We start from the raw sequence: 22,165 nt of genomic DNA, 5'->3' as shown, positions 1-22,165 counted from the left end.
CTCTGTAGAGACTCTCCCCAGCCCCTTCTAGCACGTTGGTTTCCGGTGACCTTTCAGTAAAAGGGCTGGCAGGCTTGCCGTGCCTCACTCTGATGCATTGCTGCCCACAAGCAAAAAGGATCCCAAGATGACCAGATATTCTCTTTCCCACCTAGCATTTCTCCCCTGGAATGTATCTGAAGAATATAAGCAGATAAGTGCACACAATATAATGTGCAGAGAGGTCCTCAGCACTGTGACATGGGAAAAGCAAGCTAGTGAACATATCTGTGATCCTATCTTTACACAGCACACAGGAGACCTGTTTACATGAGACCATATACATACAAAGGTAGAAGATTCTAAGTGGTTTCGCTTGGAACAGTCTGAATGCTTTTCAAGTATATATTAACCTTTCTTTCTAATTGGTAGATGAAACCAGGTCCCCTTTGAAGAGAGCTTTCAAGGAAGTCATTTTCCTTAGGGCACCAGGGGCTGCAATATGCTCGAGTTCAGTCCCGTTTCTCAATTACTGAGCTCCTGGGCTTTGGGGGGACTTTTGGGCTCCACGCTCCCTCCACCTCACATTGTTTCCTCTTTCCTGTAGACTGTAATAAGGTTACTGACCAGTGCCTGTCCTTCTTCAAACGCTGTGGAAATATCTGTCATATTGACCTGAGGTACTGCAAGCAAGTTACCAAGGAAGGCTGTGAGCAGTTCATAGCTGAAATGTCTGTGAGTGTCCAGTTTGGGCAAGTGGAAGAAAAACTCCTGCAAAAACTGAGTTAGTCCAAGGACTGGTGTGTAAATACAGGGAGGGGAAGGGGGAAGGGACGTGGCAGGGGAGGATAAAAGACTTTACAAAAACTAGGGCTTTTATTTTCCATTTGGAACCTGGGACAACAGACAACAGAACGATTCCATTTTGCAAGTCTTGCTAAGGGATAAGCCGTTCCCCCACCCGGGGATGATGAGCCGGACGCTTTCCCTTGGTCTGAATCGTAACTGCACTGCTTCCTGGACCATTTCTAAGGCGGCCTTTACCAAGAAGACATTCCTGTTGAAGAGGAGGATAGACTTTGGATAACTTCTCTTATCAAAGCATGAGCTTAGGAGAGGTGTTTTTTGTTTTGTTTTGTGGTGGTGTTTTATTTTGGACACCTATTCCTTGCAACTCCAGGGTTTTGGGTGTCAATATAAAGTGGACCACACACCACATCTGCCATCTTGACATATTTGTTTGGTTTTGTTAACTCTTACATTACGCAGAACTATTTTTGTACAAATTGTTTAAAAGTTATTTATGCAAGGTCTGAATGCATACCAGTGTTTTTGTTTTATGATTGCCAACTTTCCTGATTTCCTTAAGGTAGGAGAGAACTTAACCTGTACTTCATCAACACAAATAATCCATCTGCACATGTGCCCAGATCTGGCGAAGCAGGCTGAGACCTTCCATTTAAAAGCATGTTTATCTGGAAGCTGAGAGGCTGCTTTGTATGTCAAGAAGTTACATAAGCATGTTGTGCATAGATGTAAATTATAGTCGACGTAAGACACTTTGCCAAGTTTCTTCTGTATAGAATTCACCTTTTTCTCAAATTTTGAAATTCCAACTTCAGCCTTTGCACTCAGGAGGGTTTTGCTCCAGCATGAGCTCTTGTTCTCTACATAGATCTAATTTAATATGGTGAGTCAAGAAGTAGAATAAATGGCCCAACATAGCCTTTCTTTTCCTGTTTTCTCTCCTTTGAAGTGTGAGTTGAGTTCTCGTTTAAGGTTTCTAACGGCTATTTCCCAGTTGTCCAGTTATGCATTCATAAGTGCCATTGTCGTAAGGTGTTGTTTTCCTAGACCTTCCCTGACGCGGTTTTACCTTTGTTGAGTTTGTATAAACAATTGTACAAAAAAACACTCTTGGACTTTGAGGGTTTCTGTTCTAGGAGTGGACTAGACATTTGACTGGGAAGTCAAGAGGCGGTCATCTCAACCCTAGTTTACCTTGTTTTGAAGCCAAACAAGCTATAATTTCTTATTCATCTGAGAAATGCAGTGGCTCCTTGGTACATGTCTTTTTCCATCTTCAGAAAGAGATCTTACTGTTTATGGCTAATAAAGGTAAGGAGAAAGAACTATGCTACACCAATGGCCACGTGTAGGAATTAGACACAAACTGCCTCAGGGGCAGGGTGGCTCACCTACTTGGGTACCTCTGACCACCCCTCTATAACATAATGTCCACAGCCAATTAGTATTTCCACTATAAAAGGTGGCTCCATTTCCTCGACCTCCACTGGAGGCAACTTCCCCAAGTGGCAGACACAGAAACCAGTGAGAAGTAGTTTTAGCTCACAGTATTTTTTTTAACGACGGGGCCCTGGAACCTCATACTCCATGGCAGAAACAACTGTTCCACAGTATCTGGAAATGGAGAAGATGACCCCGCTTTCCCCTCAGGAATCAGTAGCAGCAGAAGACGGGTCTCATGAGACAAGCCTTTTCCACTAATGGTAGTTTTCATATTTGCCATAGTTTCTCAATGGCAAAAAATGGTCTTAGATCCCATCCAGGTTCGTGCCTCCTGTTAATTTAAACCCAGAGATCTTTTCTGACTCAAACTGGAGACACCTGAAGATGCTGCACCCCAGAATTTAACTCAGGAGATGGACTGAACTCTGGTTTTTCATAAAACGTGGCCTACCTTTGCAAGCCTGATCATGGAGCGCCCCCACAAGAGGCCCAGTTGCAGTTTTCTTCACAGCTGAGTTCTCTTAACCTCCGAGTAAGAGTTACCCTAATGTCTAGTAGAAGCATCCTCTTCCTTGGAAATTGTTTTAAGGGTCATAGTGGTTTCCAGGTGAAGTCCTCAGGCTTAGAGGCCATTGATTTTCCTGTAACGTTTCTGGCAGCATGCAAGTCTGCTGAGAGAGGAGGCAGAGGAGGGGCTGCCAGAGCTGGGGAGCCAAAGCTACCACAGGGACACATCACAGAACCAAGACACACCATCTCCGGGCTTCAGGCAGGTTGCCGTAGTGCAGTGGTCACAGGTGAGTTTCTGCCCATCTCCCCAAGTGTACTGAAACGTCCAATTAAGATTTTACCCCAGCACAGTCTCTGTACAGACCTGTTATTTAAAAATGAGCTTTAGATAAGGCCATATAATCAGATGCTTGCAAACAGCTGACCTGAGCCCATGCACCACATCTGCCTATGTAAGGAAAGAACCATAAACCACGGGAGTGCTTCCTGTGTTGGAGCACAGCTGTTTAACCCAGAAAAGAGGACTCTCCTTCCTTCCATACCGTGAGGACAGGGAAAAGGAGATGCCATTGTATTCCATTTTGCACCTTCAGAGTTTTACCTGTATGTGATATGACCCATTCAGAAAATTAACGAGGCATGGCATGCCAGCTGCAAAATGCAAATTCCAGAGAGAAATCTGTGTCCTCTGCCACACAAGTAAGCACCTTGTAATCCAGTCATTCCAGTGTCAAGTTCGTTAGGCTAAAAATGTGTGTGTTGGCTTCTCACTAAAGGAAGGTTACTTCAAAACACCTAAAAAGATCCACCACTGAGTTGTTCTTTTGCTAAAAACAAGCACTTGAAACTTAATATATAAATCTAAGAGGAAACCATTGAACAAGTTATTTTAAGCTGAGACTATATGCAAATAAATTTCAATTTTCTAATTTAACTTTAGACAAACCAGCACCTTCTGCTCAGCTTCTAGTTTACTCTTGTCTCCTGGCCTGGATTTGAAGACTTCCCTCTACCAAATTAGCAATTTGTGGGGAAGGATGGCTTTCTGGAGTTCACTGTCTCACAAAAAGTACAGACAAGGTAAGTACTCTAAAGCTTCAGTGGGGGCTGAGCTTTTCCTGCTTCTGTAGGGAGGTACTGATCTGCTTATGCTGGTTTGTGTGAATTGTGGCCGACACCCTCCCTGGGCTCTAGGCAAACGAGAGAAGTGTATTTGAAAATATCCATGGGGCCCTGATTTACATGCTTTGACCCTCAAAACCAGAAAAGATAGAAAGGCATGCTTTTCTTCACACTGGCCAAACTTTCTGTCCTAAGCACAGGAGCAGACTATCTGCCGCCCTTGCTATAATTTTCAGGTCTGTTAACTCCTGGACCCCAAGTACCTGAAGGCATGTGTGTTACCACTGCAGAGTCAAAAGATAAAAACCCACCAGGAATTAGCTGAGAAATTAGGCATTTTTTCCAAACTCATTCTACGAAGCCAGCATTACTCTGATACCAAAACCAGACAAAGATATCACAAAAAAAGAAAATGATAGGCCAATAATCTTAATCAACAAAGATGGGAAAATTCTCAACAAATTAGCAAACCGGATTCAACAGTATATTAAAAGGGTTATATACCAGGACCAAGTGGGATTTATCCCAGGGATGCAAGGATGCATCTAAATCAACGTGATACATCACATTAACAGGATAAAAACCATTATGATCATCTTAATAGATGCAGAAAAAGCATTTGACAAAATTCAACAAAATGGGTATGATAAAAACTCAACAAAATGGGTATAGAAGGAATGTAATCTCAACATGACAAAGGCCATATACGACAAACCCAGAGCTAACATTCTCGGGTGAAAAGCTGAAAGCTTTTCCTGTAATATGAAGAACAAGACAAGGCTGCCCACTTATCACCACTTCTATTCAACACAATATTGCAAGTCCTGGCCACAGCAATCAGAAAAGAAAAAGGAAAGGCATCCAGATCGGAAAGAAGTAAAACTCATTATTTGCAGGTGACATGATACTATATAGAGAAAACCCTAAAGACTCCACCAAAAAACTATTAGGATAAATGAATTCAGTAAAGTTGCAAGATACAGAATCAATATACAGAAATCTGTTGTTGCATTGCTAAATACTAATAATGAACAGTCAGAAGGAGAAAATTTTTTAAAATCCTATTTACAATTGCATCAAAAAAAAAAATATCTAGGAGTAAATTTAACCAGAGGTGAAAAGACCTGTATTCTGAAAACTATGGGACATTGAAGAAAGAAATTGAAAGAGATACAAATAAATGGAAAGATTAATATTAGAATGTCCTTATTACCTAAAGCAATATTACAGATTCAGTGCAATTCCTATTAAAATACCAATGGCATTCTTCTCAGAAGTATTAGGTTGGTGCAGAAGTAAATGCGGTTTAAAAGGTTAATTGCAAAAACCGCAATTACTTTTGCACCAACCTAATAGAACTAATCCTAAAATGTATATGGAACCACAGAAGACTCCAAATAGCCAAAGAAATTTTGAGAAAGAACCAAGTGGGAAGTACTATGCTCCCTGATATGAAACTATACTCTAAAGCTACAATAATCAAAATAGTATGATACTGGCATAAACAGGTATGTAGATCAATGGAATAGAGCCCAACTTGGATGGACCTAGAGTGTGGTATGCTGACATAAATCAGACAAGGGACAAGACAAACACTATAATTTCACATCTATGTATGTTGAATCTAACAAATGAATAAACAAAATACAAACAGACACACAGATACAGAGAACAAGCTGTTGGCCGTCAAAGGGGAGATGGGAATGAAATAAAAAATATAAAATGTGTATGTGTACAACTGAATACTGTCCAGCAACTTAAAAAAAAAAAAACCTCAGTATTTACAATGCTATTTTAAGTCACCCCCCCCCCCAAAAAAAAAAAAAGACGTTTCTTAAAAACATACCTGCCCACTACCAGTGGTAATCCACAGTTGGTCTAATTTCAACCAAAAATAACCCACCCTATTAGAGTTAGACCCTAGAAGAGATTTCAGATCATTAACGTCCCAAGAAACTTTTTGCAGAAGCTAACGTCTCAGGTTTCTCATTTGATACGTGGTGTTGGAAGAATAAAGAAAAAACATCAGCGAGTCTATTCCCAAGCCTACACAACCAAGTGGCCAGGCTCTGTGCCCCGTTCCTGCCTCCATTTGGTTGTGTGCTGGGCCTGGGGCTGCGGCTCAGAAGAGCCTGGCGGAGCTGTGCCCAACACAGCGTTGGTGGATATCCCCGCTGTGTGCCTAGCACAGTGCCCAGGATGCAGAGGACTGGGCCCACCCCACAGCCTGTAGTGTAGGGGACACCCTTGGTGTGGCCTGGCTGAGGCTGCAGAGGAGTAAGCGGGCCCTTTCCTGTTCTTAATGGGTTTTATTCTGTCTTTCATCTCTTACACTTTTGTAAAGTACTTTTAAAAAATCTGTTTCAAATTGAAAAAAATTTAAAAAACATTGGCATCGGAGCTAAGTTCAAATTCTGACATGGCCACTTTTTCACTGAGATTTTAGGTAAGTTCTTTAACTTCTCAGAGATCAGGCTCCCCATCTGCCAGGGGAGGCAGGACCTATTTCAAGGCTAGAACCTTGAAAAAGCTAGAACAATACCTGGTCACAGTAAACAGCGATAACTTACCAGTCAGTCAGCAGCAAAGGGGGAGGTGCTCCCTTCTCTGCGAAGACACCCATTTATGCTGTAAAGTGAATCAGGAACTAACCAGACAATGTAAATAAAAGCATTTTTGAAAATCTAATTTTATTCCTAAAGTTCAAATCAGCTAGCGGTAGCACTGAAAATACACTTTCACTATACAAAACAGTGTAAACCAATTACACATTAATAAAGAATTTAACACACACACTTCTCTAATGAAAGCAGCTAGATGCAGCCCTTGCTATAAAAAGCTGTACCTGAACAGAAACGGACATGTTTAGTCTAAGGCCCTGGCAGTAGACTACAGAATGTCAGTTGTTCCCAATTACGTTTAAATGCAGAAATAGCAACAATGGGGAAACTTACATTCATCAAATAGCATTTGAAATATACACGACTAATGAAACTGGACATTCAAAGGTGCCACTGCTCACTGTACCATGTCGGTCACTTGTGGACAGCGATCTCACCCAGAGAATAGAAGTTTCAAACATCTGAGTAGTTTAAGTCAAAAACGGAAGGAGAAATAAGAGCATAACTGTCCTCCAAGGGAGAGTAGCTGATGCCATAAGCAGTCTGACTCCAGCAATGAATGGTCACAGGCGTGTGAAGAAGCCCGGCTGAACCTGGGAAAGCGAGCGAGGCCGCAGGCTGACGGCGCATGGCGTGGGCCAGTGCTGCGGTAACGTAGGATGGATCTTTGTCCCTAGGTAGTAGTGAAAATAACTTCTAAGAAGACCTTTCAACAGTAAGCTTCCAGTCCCTCTGCACTGAGCTGCCTGGGACTGAGCCTGGGGCAAGTGTCCGGTGGGGACGCCCGCCTCAGGACTTGAACACGTGCACGGCGCGCACCACGTACTGCCGGCAGATGGGACACTCGCTCATGCGCTTGCCGCACTTGGTGCAGGTGACCATGTGGCCGCACTCAAGCAGGACGCAGTCGATGACGGCATCCATGCAGATGCGGCACAGGCTGTCGTCTTCCTCGTCCTGCAGCTGCAGCCGCTCACCATCTGAAAGGCAACAGAGCTGGCGCTGCAGCAAGACACCCCCGCTCCCACCCCAGGCTCAGCAGCCACCTGCTGAGTGACGGCGCCAGGCCCAGAATGACCCCACTGCCACAGAAATACCATGTTTCCCCGAAAATAAGACCTAGCTGGCCCATCAGCTCTAATGCGTCTTCTGGAGCAAAAAATAATATAAGACCCGGTATTATATTATATTAGGCCTGGTCTTATAGTAAAATAAGACCGGGTCTTATATTAACTTTTGCTCCAGAAGACACATTAGAGCTGATGGGCCGGCTAGGTCTTTCCTTCACTAGAAATGGTGATAGTAGTAATGCCTACACCCCATAGGGTTTTGTGAAGGATAAATGAGAAATGCTTAGCTTAGGGCCATGTATGAAGAGCCTAACAAATGTTAGCTATTTAATTCATTTTCTATGTAATTCAGGGTTTTTGTCAGAAAGACACATTGCCTCTGTAAATAAAAACGAAGAACCCCTACGTTGTCCTAAACATGGACCTTGGAGTCAGAACACCATTGGAATTTCTAGCCCACCTGTGTGGCTTTGGGAAAGTCGCAGTCTCCAGGCTCATCTCAGTAGGAAGAGGAGCTGTATTTTCACACTGATGGGGAAATTATGAAGAGCTGTACATCAAGTAGCCTGCAGTTGGGGGTAGGCACCCCCCTCACATCCCCTAGCCTTGAAAGTACCTCAAAAGTCATCTGTGTTTCAAACTGGCTACCCTGGTACTGCTGGAGTCTGTCTAACTCAAAAGGGATGGGTCATCCTGGATCTTTGGCCCAGATTAGGTTGAGAAAATCCAGACTGAATAAGCAAGGTACAGAATGAGTTTGAGAAGTTCATCGCAGCCTGAGATTTGGCCATAGAGCTATGGACATTGAGGTTCCCTTCCTACAGATCATAGAAAGGATCGATGGGAATCATGAATATGGTTAGAAAGAAAAGAACAGGAATTCAAGCTTGAAAAGCCAGTAGTAGCAGTCCCTGGACTTAAGAGAAATAAACACTGTCCTGTCAAGAGATTCTTGTAACCTGGTTCACAGTCTGTACCACTACTGGGGAGTGGGCAGAAAGGATCCACAGGATAAGATGACAGATGAGCTGATGAAGACACTACAAGGCTCTTGAGAATAATCCGTCTGGGCTTTGGTCTCCTGCATGGAAGGTTCCTTCCAACTCTTAAAACTTCCGAGCATATAGCAAAGGAGCCAGAGACTATCAGGCTTCTGGGTAGGGCTATTGGGGTGAATCTCTGCATAAGTGGCTAAAGCCAGTCAAAGCAGGAAAGATTCGACTGGACCGGCAACAGATTGTGAGGCAACTGAGAAAGGTCCTTAGGCAGTGATGCGCGTCGTGGCCTCTTCTACCATAACTCCTTGAGGCTGGGAATGGCCCTGCCTACCAGCGTGTACTGTACACAGTGTGGCATTTATATTTACTGAGTAAACTTGACTTGCGCTCTCCCCTCACTCCTGGAATGCCATTTCCCAGCCATAGCCTACGACCTCTGAAGGCTCAAGGATTAAGATTCCTGTTATCTACCATTGTAGCAACAGCTAACCAGCTTTCAAAGAAAAAACTCAAGGTGATAAAAGTTGGTGATGGGAAGACTTTTTAAGTCTAGAAAAGAACACAATATTTGTCAGTCTGAACACAACTGAATTCTTTTTTCTTGCCTATAAATGTGGCTTGGTCCTCTTAGCAGCTGAGGATTTGTTCGATGCTTCATCAATAAATAGTTCAGAAGTTCTTAACCTCAGCTTTTTGTGACTTACACAGAAACCTAGTAATACTTGATGCTAAGAACTACTTAACATCTTGGCCCTAGGGAGTTTTTCCCCACTGTTAGGATTTAAAAGGTACAACTGAGGTAACGAAGTATTGGTATACCTGAGGGGTTAGTTAGAAAACAAGCATTTTTATAGACAAGGAATTTCATTACAGTTCAAACAAATTATGGCAGGAAAACCCAGACTGAGCAAATGATTATCTGCTTCACTTGGCAATCAGTGGTGGTCTCACAGCCAAAATCACATGATGAACTAACTTACTTGACAGATCTATAAACAGGTTCATATAACTAGTCCACCCAATAAAAGGATACATAATTTTCTCAGAAATACATTTGACTTAATTGTGACAGCAAACAGCCCAGTTTCTAAAGCCTAGGGCAGGATAGCAGAGGGGGGAAAAGAAAAAATAAACCTACATGACTTTTGGTTTTCTTCATTCTCTCTGTATAACCGGTTGACTTTCTCCACCAGCTCCCATTTTTCACAACAGCCAGAATAGTTGACAAAATTCCGAGCCAGGATTTCCTTCAGCTGGCGCACGCTCATCCCTTCCACATCTTCAAGGCTTGACAGGTCCGACAGCGAAGCTCTCACTCTCTTCTTGGAGAGGCCAGGCGTCTGAAATCAGAGCACTTTTGTGAAGACCTTCCACAGCAAGGAAAACTATGTGCTCCCCTCGCCCTACAGCCGTCACTGGCCCTGGACATTCTTCCCAGACTTCTGGTCGGTCCTCAGTGTTTTATATGTTGTGCTGCATCCAAAGCAGAAGAAAATCCTGTGCTAATCCAGCAAAAATGCACACGGGCACGTGTCCCGCCTGCCAGGCTGACACCTCAGGGACCCCAAATTTTACAGGAAATCTCACCCGTTCTTCCAAGTGTTCTTCATCATCATCATCATCATCTTCATCATCATCATCATCTTCTTCTTCTTCTGTGTTTGCTGAAGCTATTTCACTTTGTACCTATACACACAATGGATCTGGGTAAGTCCAGAATGACAGTTTCCTGCCAACCTTTCTCCTGTGGAAAGGAGCAAAGCCCAAGAACGACCTCAGCACTGGGAAGACTCCATGACTGCTTTGGATCCGGAAGGCTGCTTCCTCTCCCAAAGAGCCTGGCCCCACATGATTCAACAACTCACCTTCCATAAAGTTATCTCAAGAGCCAAATTCCTAGATGTATATGAATTTATAAAACCTAACCAGAACTTTAACTCCCAAGGAGGGTCCCATGGTGGAATTCCCAAGCCGTAAGCATATGGAATTGCACTGAGTCATTATCAAAGGACCTGCATGTAGCTGGTCTAACTGGAGCCTCTAAACTACAGATAGAAACGAAAGCTCTAAGATCAGCCCAAGTGTCAGGGATATTCAGTTGGAAAGATCTCATTCCTAATTCCAAAGAATGCTTTCTAGACTTCCTCACTGATGGCTAAAGCTAGTTCTAGTTTTTAGAAATCCTCAATAGCCAGAGGTCCTCTTTTCTTTAGGAAGGACAGAAATCCTTTTGATTTGGTTTATGTACCTTCCTTTACATCTTTCTCTTTCGATTTTATTTTGACCATAGCTCTACAACGGTCTAGGTCAGTTCCCAGTTTCAAATATTCCACCCCACTGGTTCACAGGCACCATCGGGTGGCATCCAAAGACCCACACCTCGCAAGTGGTGTCATAAACCCAAAAGTGGCACAAAAGTCAGAGGTGTCTCATGTTTGCCAAATAATTATACCAGCTCTCATTTGGAAATGATAAAACTCCTAGCTTGGACTTATCTAATTTATGACTTTAGAAGACAGACACACAAATAGTCCCGCAAATGTTTATAAGCTACTTTTCACAGTCATTATTTCAAGTTAGTATTTAACTATATAAAACAGGGAAACTGAGGTAACTAAGGTCAAGAGACTAACAAGTTATTTTGGTCCCTTCAGAGAGTTGACTTGGGGGCCACCTAGCACCTAAGCTTGGAGACTCACGTCAGGAGAGCCTGTGAGTGCAGGTCCAGCAGCGTGTGGAATCTCTGCTTCCGCAAGGAGACCTCAAGTCCTGCAGGCCCCCCCCCCCACAGGGCTGAGTGTAGACATGCCCAGCCCTCACGCAGTTACTCCCTCGTACCTGTGCCAGCGCTCCAGATCCTAAGGTCCGGTCTCTACCCGTAAGTTCTCCCTGAAACGAAGACATGGTAGCAGAGGGAGCTGTATAGTTTGAAAAAAATGAATGTGTAAAAAAGCTAGAATTCTGGGACCTTGAGGAATTCAGACTGCTTGTGTCCAGGTCGTCCTCAGAGCCCAGCCCATGATGGCACAATACTAGATCTACCAAGTCTTCTTTCTCTCGACAGGTATCAATTGGTATGTTTCTAAGAAGGAGATATTGCCGTAGATCCTTCACTTTAAGTCGCATTAACTGAGGGCGCTGAAAGGCCGTCTCTTGTAGTAAGTGACAAGTAGAACATCTACGAAGATTTTCTTGTAAGACCGAACAAACGGAGCAAAAATCCTTCTTGCAGTCACAACATACATGCTGAAGAAACAGAAAAGAAGCATTTAATGATAGCCAGATCTTAGCAGTTGTGAAAGCACTAGTTTTCTTTCGTTTTGCTTTCAATTAAATTCAATTCTAGTTCTTAGGAAGTCCTCTGTGGCACGACTATTCTCACAGGCATTTCTGTGTTCCAAAAGGCATGAAAATCAAAACAGTCCTGGCGAGGCAGTTGGATTCACAGAAGTTCAAATCAGCCCTTTAAGAAAAACATACACTTCTTGTGTTAAAGAATTACAACCTTTCCACCCCTTGGTGCAAACATGTAATTAGCAGAACAGAGCCGACTTGAACCACATGGAGCAGAAAACACAACCACACGCTCTTCCTGCTCTTTTCCTGTATGAACAATTTCCCCATTTAAAGAGAAGGGAGAGAGGAAACTGATCTCTCAAGGTCAATCCAAGCAAAAGAGGACCCCACTAATATATGTACCCTACACGGCCTTAATCACAAAGCGAAACTTAAAGACACTGAGATGTGGTCTGCCTGGTGCATTGTTCCCACCAGCCAACACCTTGTTCCTTAAATATTTCAAAGGACTGAATTGACAATCAAAGACTGCGAGAGGGCCTAGCAATAGGACAGTTCTCACAAAGAGCGACTTTCTGTCCTAGAGAAAATAACTGTTAACCCAAGTGTTTTATGTTGAATTTCTAAACAGTAATCTTAATACTTCCATTCATTTCTTCAGTCGAGTTAAGAATATGGATAGACACATTTTTTTTTTTTCCTGCGGGCCAGGCAGCAACTCAGAGACACATTTTTTAAAACTAGAGATCAGAGTTACAGTAAATCATTTCTGAACAAAACTGCAGACTAATTAAATCTCTTGCTTCAGAACATAAGCATCATCAAGAAGAATCAAAGTGTACAAACAGGTCAGAGTTCAGGAGAAAGGATGCCTAAGCAACATTACAAATAACAATATCTAGTCAGAAAACCTGAACAGTAGTACAGTCCCTTCAACTGAGGACTTTTCTAAATAGGAAATGGTTAACAGGACTAACTTTTTGATATTTTTATAAAAAGAAATGAAGATTCATTAGTATTCAAAATTACATACAATCAAGAATTTAGGTAACTATGTCTTTTGCATATAACATTTCATCCAACTCACCTTCTTTCTAAAGACTGAAAATGACAGTCCACAGGCTTTGCAAACTATATTAGGCCCTTCTGCAGGTGCTGGTGGGTAAGTGGAAAAATCAGAGTTTGGTGTAAATCGAAATGGACCGGTGCCTCTGGCAAACGCTGACTGCTGGCCCCTGACCGCTCCGGTGCCCATGACTTCATTCAGCAGCCCACAGCACGAAGCCCACATGGACGTAGCGCCTGCCTGGAAAGAACACAAGGAGGGACCAGTTTAAAGCAAGTGGAACCTGGGCTCTCTGGGATCCTCAGGGAATGCCATTCTGGAGAGAGATGTTTGCCCTAAATAACTTTGAGATTTTTCTTTTAAGCATCAAAATTTTAAGCTATTTGGAAAGAGAAAACTTTCTAGTATTTGCAAAGAATATTTGGCACTGGGGATACTTATGATATATTGTTAAATGAAAGGAATGGATACAGGATGAATCAAATTTTATTAAACAAAAAACACATTCATAGAGACAAGTGCACACGCAGAAAAAACAATGACTGGATAGAAATACATGTGCAGTATTTGGGATGTGCTAACCCCCAAAATTGTTTGTTTATCTGAAATTCAAATTGAACCGAGCACCCCGTGTTCTATCTAATGTTCGAGTGGTGACCACCACACTAGAAAGCAGTTCTACAGGACAAGGCAGACTTTCCCAGCTGTTGCTCAGCAGAAATAATATAAATACAAATTACTTAATTTCATTAAACTTCTGTTCTCTCATTCGTAGCTGGGCATAATAAACTATGGCATATATAAAAATGTTTTACTGTTACAGAATGACTGGGAAAACATCAAAATGCCAACTGAAGCTCTCTCTAGGTTTTAATGTATCTTGTATAATTTACTTTCTTGGATTTTCTCTACTTTCCAATTTTATAAAGAATATATTAATTTGACATTAAGCAAAATACTTTTAGAAAGCAGGTATCCTATCTCTTCAAACTGAAAATACTGAACACAATTTTTGATGACTTGATAACCATGACTTCCCAAAGTGGACAGGCCATTTGCCACTCCACTGACTGGCCTGAAACTACTGTATTGCCTTTCGTTTTCTCTCCTCTCTTTCTGTGAACCACCACTGCTATCACTATACCTACCGCTAGCAACCTTTCTCACTTTTTATTTATATTAAATATAAATATAGTTTTAATGAGGGCTCAAGGTATTTTCCCATACTTAAATTATAAAAGCTGTAGTATTTAGAACCAGTGGGCTTTGCCCGTTGTCCTAATTCTTAAGCATATTCTAAACTCTAGATAATGTTGACAGGTAACGGAAGTCCGGGGAGGTGAGCTCTTAGTTATGACGGCAGCTCATGACAGTGGCATAGTTCATTTAACTAACTCTGTCAAACACTTACTGTTTGTCCAACAAGCTCTTTAAAAAAACAGTTGTTTAACAACCTTAAAAGGCTATTTGGAATGCTACAGAAGGACCATGCTATTCTTGCTACTACCCAGAGTAATATGCTATATTAAATTTAGGGAAAGGAGAAGGTAAAGCAGCAAGAAACCACAATATGAAGTTCAAACAGTTTTAAGTATCAGGGTCACTGACTTATGTAGCTTCATACCCTATAATTCTCAAGAAATAGCAAAGCCTTTAAAAGTAAGCTTAAATTATAGTTAATAGTTCATGTCTTTAAGTAAAAATATACCTCACTCTAGTGCCATGGTTTGTGTAAACATAAAAGGATGAAAATCCAGATTTACTAACAGTTCATTTCAAGTGAGTGTTCTTTTACCAAAGGATTCATCTATAGTGCTTTGAACAATGAGCTCTTAAAAACAACTGAAAATGTTTTAAAAAATTCAATTTGCATGTAACATTTTTGGGGGGATTATACATCAACTGTAGAACACACCACTGAGATTATCTTTTCTTCATTCCAGGAGTTAAAAGTAGTTTTTGAGAAGCTTCAGCTTCCTGCTGACTTAGCTACTAAACAGTTAAACAGCTGTGTTAGCTTTTATTCCCCTTCTGATTCCTGGGAGATGTCTCCTCAGCTCCAGTGCAAGTTCCTTGTGGACGGAATTGCTTTCTTCCACAGCATCTAGTTCAACCATCACTACTGGTAAGTAAATACCGTGTTTCCCCGAAAATAAGACCTAGCCGGACCATCAGCTCTAATGCGTCTTTGGGAGCAAAAATTAATATAAGACCAGGTCTTATTTTACTATAAAACTGGGTCTTATGATATAATATAATACCCTGTCTTATTTTACTATAATATAATACCTGGTCTTACATTCATTTTTGCTCCAAAAGACGCATTAGAGCTGATTGTCTGGCTAGGTCTTATTTTTGGGGAAACACGGTAGCTGTGTAAAAGGTTTCTTTCATTGCCTCTTTAAAGGCAATGTAATATTATTTAAAATTTTCATGCTACCTAGAAAGTTCAAATTGTCTTATTAAGAAAGACTAATAAAGTAATAAACGATTCTGACCTAGCAGGCTAAAAATCTCAATGATAGTCCCTTCTAAAAGCAGCACTGTCACACATTTCTATCAGAAATCGGTCTTAAAATGAAAGTTAAGGAAGGATACAACTTTTCAAACCTGCTAATGAGTATGATCATTAAATTCTAGGCTGAAAATATTCACAGCTCTGGTGAAGGAAACGGAAGGATTTATTCTGGGAAAACAGGTGGAAGCTCTGTGTAGACATCAATATTGGAGGGTACAATTTTGTCCCATTCCTGTTTCTATAAAGGGCAGGGAATTTCTTCTTCATTCCCTAGAAGGGAAAATAATGAAAAGAACAATTCTATCTTCTTTTGGCCACCTCTTAAAAAAATAAAAAGGAAAGAACAGAGCCCAAGCCAACCCTCAGTGTTGTCGCAGGCAAAAGTATATTGCTATAACCTAATATTTGGTACAACTCAACCGACCATAGCAGAGGGAAAGAAGAAACACTGAAAAATCTAGGTTTCAGCCTCATTAGATCTGTGAACTTAAATTTGGACAAAATCTCCCAATAAGAGAATAACCTCCCAATAAGAAAATACTCTTAGCATCATCCTGAAGATTAAACCTACCTATCTTACCTATATTGTTTTCCTCTGACAATAGCATTTGCAACACTCCAGCCTTCTTGAAAGGTCAGCAATTTGAAACCGTGGAAGCCCCAGTCACTAGTTTTATTTAAAGTACCTTTCTTTCCCGTCAAGCATATTTTAAAAACTCAATTTCCATTCCCCTTCAATCTTCGTTTTCTAGCACTCAAGTGCTGAAACGAAGGTGATCTCTTTAGTGATTCGACCTTAACTTCTTCCGAACAGTTAGAGTCCCGTACCACAGTGGCTGCTGTCACTGCCTCTTGCTAAGGCAGTGCCTACTCCTGGGAGGCCACCCTTAAGACAGTGGCTGAACTCACCAGGGAGCCATAAAAAATACTGATGCCTGGGTCCCAGCCCCAAAGATTCTGCCTTAACTGGTCTGGGGTACAGCTTGGGCATCAGAATTTTTTCAAAATTTCCCATGTGATTCAAATGTATACCTGAGGTTAAAAGATTAGTAACTGCTCAGTCTAGGGGATTTCTTCTTCCTGCCTACTTCAGCTGGAGAACCACTCAGCAGATTCCTGCATGGAAGGGGTTGTGGTTACCTCTGAAGCCTGTGCCTCTAGGGTTCTAAGACCAACACTTTGGGGCCATGTGCTCATGACCTGTCTACATTCCCCCCCCCCCCACCCCGCCAAGTAGTGAAACATGCCTTTGGTGCTTCCTTTCCCTCTATAGTTTCTCCTAAACCTTTAAAAAGCTCAGCTGAGTGTTCACAACTTAATCTGATTCTTAAATTTGTTCATTTGTTTTTACCACATACCAGCATGGAAACTTTTGCTGGAATTTGGTGCCTTCATTTTATTTGCGCTTTGCTTTTTTGGCCCAAACTTTTTATTTTCTAACTTATTCTTCTACATGTTTTCTTGTGTGCAATGTCCAACATTGGAAAAAAGACAGTGATTACGGGGTCTGTCAAAAACAGACTGAGCTCTTGACTCTGCCTCTGTCATATTTCCTTGGAGCCCAATTACTGTATCTGGTCAGGTAATAACCAAAGTCTCCCCCTTTTGCACCCTCCCTTTAAAAGCTTTAAGACCCAAGTTCATGTTCTTTCTATTTCTGTCTTCACTAACCTCTAATACCTTCTGCCAGTTCAATCAGCCTGAATCCCCTTATTTTTATTTTATTCACTCTCTGCTCACCTTTTGGTAGTAAGATTGAAGCAGATTTTTCCCATACTCGACTTCCTCCTAGATTTTCTGAGCAAACCCAATTCCTAGACAGACAGCGTGCAAGGCACAGACCTTTGGCTTTTTGAATTTGCACTGAATTCACTGAGTTGTTGCTCTGCCTCAATTCCAAAGAGGTGTATTCCTTACACAGGGGTCACCATCCATCCTTTACTTACCTTTCCATGAATGAAGCCAAAGTCTGGATTGCTGAAAACTAAAACTGTGATCTGGGCTTATGTGACTAACAATTCTAAGTCCTACTTGGGACCACGGTTGAAAGCAGGACTCTACAGGCTAAACCACATGAATCTAAGAGGTTAGAAAACAACAATCTGTAAAGATGAATACATTTCCTCCCTTAACCAAGAATGCAGTTCAAAACAATAACTGAAAAAGGCAACTATCTACCTATGCCTGTCACAAAACTCCTAGCTGAAGGAATTTAGCTGTGTTTGCAGTTTATTTTCTAGCCAATAATTACTGAAAATGACTTTTCCTTCATAATCTAATCTCTTTCCTATATACACCCTTCAGCCAAAATTGCTCCTGAATAGATTAGTAGCCATGGGATAGACCATGGCCTGCCTGGCTTGTTATCAGTTAAGAACCAATTAAAAACTTACATGATCCATAGTAAGAAATTAAATTCTAAAGCCTCCTATCTGGACAGACACCTAGATCTCCTCATGTTACTCTGCTACCCAATCAATGCCAGTCCTTGCGTCTTTTTCCAAAGCCAGTGCACTAAGATTTTTGAGGGCTAATTACACCTTTCTTTCACTCCCAATTTGGAATTAATAAATAAGACAGACTTTAGCTCTGCAGCGAACCGGTCTTGATATAATATGACACCCAGGCACTGCCACAGCTGACCAACAGCAGCTTACCATCCAGACTGCCACCCCCCTTAGGAAGACAGATCTGAGATGGTCCCAGAAAGTGCTGAGCCAAAGCATGTTTAGCTCCTTTGCTAACGCTCACCAACATAAAAGTTTCTTTTTTTCTCTGGTAACAGAAAGGCTGAAAGTTCCTCCTACATTGTTCCTTCCTAGAGAATGAATTAGAAATTCTGTGCCCTCTGTAGAAATAATGAAGGAAGGGAGTGGAGTGTTACCCACAAACCTAAAAATTTTCCTGAGAATGGAACTGACAGTTTCCAGCGCTGTGACACATATTTCTGCAACAATAATAGACTACCAATTTATAAGCAGTCTCTCAGGTTCCTCAGTCCGATTCACAAGATATAAGCTCATTCTGGATCATTTCAGTCAACAAAGCAAGAGGAAATGTGTTGTTTCTTTGTAAGAGCAGCGGCCCATTCTCCTTTCTGGCAGAGTGCCAGTTTTCAAATGGCCTCAAGGTTCAGCTGTCTTTGATTGTGTGTGTTTGTGTATGATCTAATATGCTTTTAGAATCCCTGTGTGTGTGTTGGGGTGGGGGGGGAATACTTCCCAAATGGTCAATTTAAATAACCTACACAAAGTTTACTACAAATTTTGAATCCAATTCTAAACTACATCAGGATGTGATCCCTTCTAGTGATTACACCAAATGTAGTACTAATCAGGCAAACTAGAATGAAGGAGTAAGAAAAGCTATGGTGGTTTCCATGAAGATTAAATAACAGCCAAAGAGAGAGTGGATGGGTTTGAAAAAGCAGAAAACTAAATGATCGCAGTTCTAAATCATCTGCTTTTGATTAAACTAGGTAAGCAGCAGTGATCATGTTACCTCCTAAGAGTTGCTTGCCACAACTCTAACTTAAATATAGTAGTATATTTCACAGTTATTTTAAGGATAAACCTTAAGTTTCAAATTCAAGAACATAAATTTTCTTGGATGTTGTAAGAAGCTACAAGGACCAGGCAGAGATTCAGTGCTTCCGCTAATGAAAGTTTCCTTAGATAATTCAACCACTGGAGGCTTTGTTTTAAACTCCAAAGACCCTTTAGTTTGGTAAAACTCAATGTTCTTGTGCTAAACAATATGAAAAGATGTTTCAAATCTTAAAACCAGTAATATAAAACAGTAAGTTTTCGTTTAAATTTCAATTAGGTTAAACTTTCCTTCAGAACTTAAAACAGAAGAAACAGTTGTGATAATAAGCAAAAATCTTTACCCTATTTAGGGCCACCAGAAAAACATATGCTCCTTAAAATGTGAAAGGATTTCTTATTGAAACCACTGCTTCAATATGGAAGGAACTCTGCTATATTAATGACCAAATATCAGACCATATACCACAAAGGAGGAAATTCTACCTACATCTTAAATTCTTTCTTCATTCCATTTGGATATTAAGCAAGTTGCAAAAACAGATGCTGATATTGTAATATTTTCAGGCAAGACATTTGGTCAAATTGATAGTTTTACAATGTGTGCTGGAGATCATACCTTCCTCATGTTTGGGTTTTGTTTTCTTTTTCTAAACAGTATACTTGATCCTTAGCACCACTCCCCCACCTTTCAGAGAAAAAAAAAAGGAAATTACAGTCAACAGATTATTTTCTCCTTGATATCTCATTTTGAGCTTGTAAGAATAAACATGATTAGTACAATTAAGGAAGGGTAAGATCAACATAACTATGGAAAAACAAGCAGGATTAAATAAAATTAACATAGGATATCAGTTTTGATTTTTAAAAACTCCATTACAGGAGTTAATTAGATGCTACTCTAAGGTTAAACAGTTACTGAGTCTTCAGACATAAAACCAATTTCAAAACATCAGTTTCTAAACGAACAAATTAAAGAAGAAAGTAAATACCCATCCCACACGTATACTAAAATCAGCCTGCTCCTGGGTTTGAGTGATGTGCTTATCTGATGCTTAGCTTTTAAGGTAATTTTAATTCCACTGAAAGAAGTACTTGCTTAGATGAACATTCACATGTTAGAATTCCGTGCCATCAGGAAATCACTGACCGTGCACAGAAATCTACAGATGAGCATACCCCACACTTAAACAATTTCACTATAAAACAGTTAAATAAACAATAACCCAAATCTTAAAAAATTTTGTGAATCCAGTTTTCACAAAAACAAACAAAAAGCAGTATCTTCATAATTTCATCCCGCTCAGATTGATGTCTCTTTAGGTCTGCATTTTACTTCATAAAATATACATCTTTTCCACATTTTCAACTGCCACCAAACTGTTTCTAAAATTTCAACTCAGAAAGCAGTATCTTCCACCTAATTTCAAAAACACTTGTTTTTAAAGAACTTGATTAAAAAATTCAACAGTGGACCTGTCCCTAATTCTTTCTATCTACATTTAGTTCCTTAATGGACCACAAATTTAATACTCATAAAGATAACATTCTTTGAGGCAGTATACATAAAGATCTCTACTTTGTTTTTGGATCTTAACACAGTAAGATGATGGATTTCAGGACAAAAAGCTAGTTTTAGACATTTTAATAGTTATTCTAAGTTGAAATATTTTATAACTATTTAAAAATAAGCTCCTATGATAGCCTCATACTTGAACGATACATAGGTCAAAAGTTACCTATTCGAAAAAGCTTCCTTGCTTTCTGCAGCCAGAAATACCTTTTTGCTCCTGAGGGTTTCACATTTTTTTCATTCTCATAATGTGGTTACTTGAGAATCTCTCTTCTCTTTTGATTGGCACACTCTTAAAGGGTGGGGCTGTGTTGTGAATTACTCGAACTTACATCTCATGCTGAGCTAACACACAAGAAGAAAGTTCAACAAAATATTTGCTGAATTTCTCTAGCCACTTGACACTCCCTTATGGATCTCCCACAGGAAATCTTTGGGACTTTGTGAAGATGAGAGTTTTAAGCTAGTAGCTCATTCTTTCTCTTACCGACATCAAGCGCACCTCTTCATTGAAATTAATGAAATCGTCCGCGTCTGAAAGAGCATCACCTTACGACTCATCCCACTTGGAGTTCGGCAAGTGGAATCAATACCTGAATTGATTATTGTTGTACACAGCGCTCTTTAGAATTCTCAGTTCCCAAAAGTAGGCCAGACTCTCTCCCCTTCCCTTAAACTTCTCACTCAGTGATGCTCCCACGCTCTCACACCCACCTTGACGATCTCAAGCTGTCAAATTACTTGCTGCGTACCTAGTGACGATGGAGGCACAGGCAGTTTGCTAGCGCTCTAGGTCACGGCCCCAGTGTTAAGCCTACGAAGAAATCCTTCAGAGTGGGATCCCCGAAGCCTTTCTAACATGTTAGCCCGGCCCCAGCCTCACGACTCCCCGCACCACTCCTTTTCCCTCCGTCCTGCAGTTTCGTCCTGCGACAGTCCGGTGTCGATCCCGACATTTGGGTTAGTTCAAGGACTCGGGGCGGGAGAGGGCACGCTGTGGGCAACGGCACGGAGGACTGAGGCGAGCACGAGTGGGTCTGCCTCAGGCCCCTGGGGACTCGGACAGGGCCCAGATCAGAGAGGGGGCCCCCGGCGTGAGCGCGGGGGATGCCCGGCCTCTTCCCCCTCCTCGGGCTCGCTGATGGGAAGCAATGTGGGAGTTGGAGAAGTCCAGGAGCCCAGGATTTCCGCCCTGGGCCGGTCAGGGACCCAGATGCCGGCCGGGGACGCCCCTTAGCGGAGCTCTCTAGAGAGGTGCCGGCGGGGTAATCGCTGAGGCGAAAAGAAGGCAATTCGGGCGCCCCGGCCGGAAAGGAGAGGCGAGGAGGGACTGCCTTGCTCCACCGGCCCCTCACCTTCATGGCCGCGACCGCCGCGTCTCGGTCGGCTCTGCCCGGCAACTCAACACCATAGCAGATCCTCGCACAGACGCCCTCCTTCTTTCTGGGCAGCGATTACGGCGCCTCTGGAGGCAACCCAGCGTCCGGACGTAAGGGGCGTGGACACGCCCGCCGCGCGCCCTCGGGAAGAGAGCCGAGCGGCGGCCGAATCGGCCAATACGGAGCCGAAACTCGGGGGAGACGGTCACCAGAGCCAATCATGTGTTGGGAATGGGG

The 22,165-nt window shown here is 41.8% G+C and overlaps 2 protein-coding genes across 21 annotated transcripts in view; one reads left to right on the top strand and one right to left on the bottom strand.

Moving 5' to 3' along the window:
• Positions 1 to 1,893, top strand: part of KDM2B (lysine demethylase 2B) — a 131,561-nt gene extending 129,668 nt beyond the window's left edge. For all 14 annotated transcript variants that reach the window (XM_074321539.1, XM_074321537.1, XM_074321543.1 and 11 more), the window contains one exon: positions 587 to 1,893. In XM_074321539.1, the coding sequence (XP_074177640.1) occupies positions 587 to 768 (182 nt within the window). In that variant the 3' untranslated portion in view covers positions 769 to 1,893. The remainder of the gene's footprint in view (positions 1 to 586) is intronic.
• A 4,639-nt stretch (positions 1,894 to 6,532) lies between these two features.
• Positions 6,533 to 22,056, bottom strand: RNF34 (ring finger protein 34). Of its 7 annotated transcripts, none has more exons than XM_019734097.2 (7): positions 21,905 to 22,049; positions 19,596 to 19,664; positions 12,935 to 13,153; positions 11,389 to 11,796; positions 10,138 to 10,236; positions 9,689 to 9,890; positions 6,533 to 7,462 (listed from the first exon to the last, which is right to left on the bottom strand). In XM_019734097.2, the coding sequence occupies exons 2-7, from the start codon at positions 19,602 to 19,604 to the stop codon at positions 7,272 to 7,274; spliced, it is 1,128 nt and encodes a 375-aa protein (XP_019589656.2). In that variant the 5' UTR covers positions 19,605 to 19,664; positions 21,905 to 22,049; the 3' UTR covers positions 6,533 to 7,271. The 7 variants fall into 7 exon arrangements, with proteins under 7 accessions (XP_019589656.2, XP_074177653.1, XP_019589658.2 ...); XM_074321552.1 differs by lacking the exon at positions 21,905 to 22,049 and adding an exon at positions 21,264 to 21,358; XM_019734099.2 differs by lacking the exon at positions 21,905 to 22,049 and adding an exon at positions 21,302 to 21,358.
• Between the last annotated feature and the right edge of the window lie 109 nt (positions 22,057 to 22,165).

Source organism: Rhinolophus sinicus, linkage group LG16 (genome assembly GCF_036562045.2).
Source record: "Rhinolophus sinicus isolate RSC01 linkage group LG16, ASM3656204v1, whole genome shotgun sequence".
Taxonomy (NCBI): Eukaryota; Metazoa; Chordata; class Mammalia; order Chiroptera; family Rhinolophidae; genus Rhinolophus; species Rhinolophus sinicus.
The sequence above is the reverse complement of the archived record's forward strand: the minus strand, read 5'-3'. Positions and strand labels throughout refer to the sequence as shown.

Bases quoted from the DNA above. Each gene is read 5' to 3' on its own strand.
- RNF34 (XM_019734097.2), bottom strand. The intron at 11,797-12,934 runs GTGAGTTGGATG...CTGTTTCTTCAG, and splicing joins TTTCAGTCTTTAGAAAGAAG to CATGTATGTTGTGACTGCAA. The intron at 9,891-10,137 runs GTGAGATTTCCT...CTCTGATTTCAG, and splicing joins AAGAACACTTGGAAGAACGG to ACGCCTGGCCTCTCCAAGAA.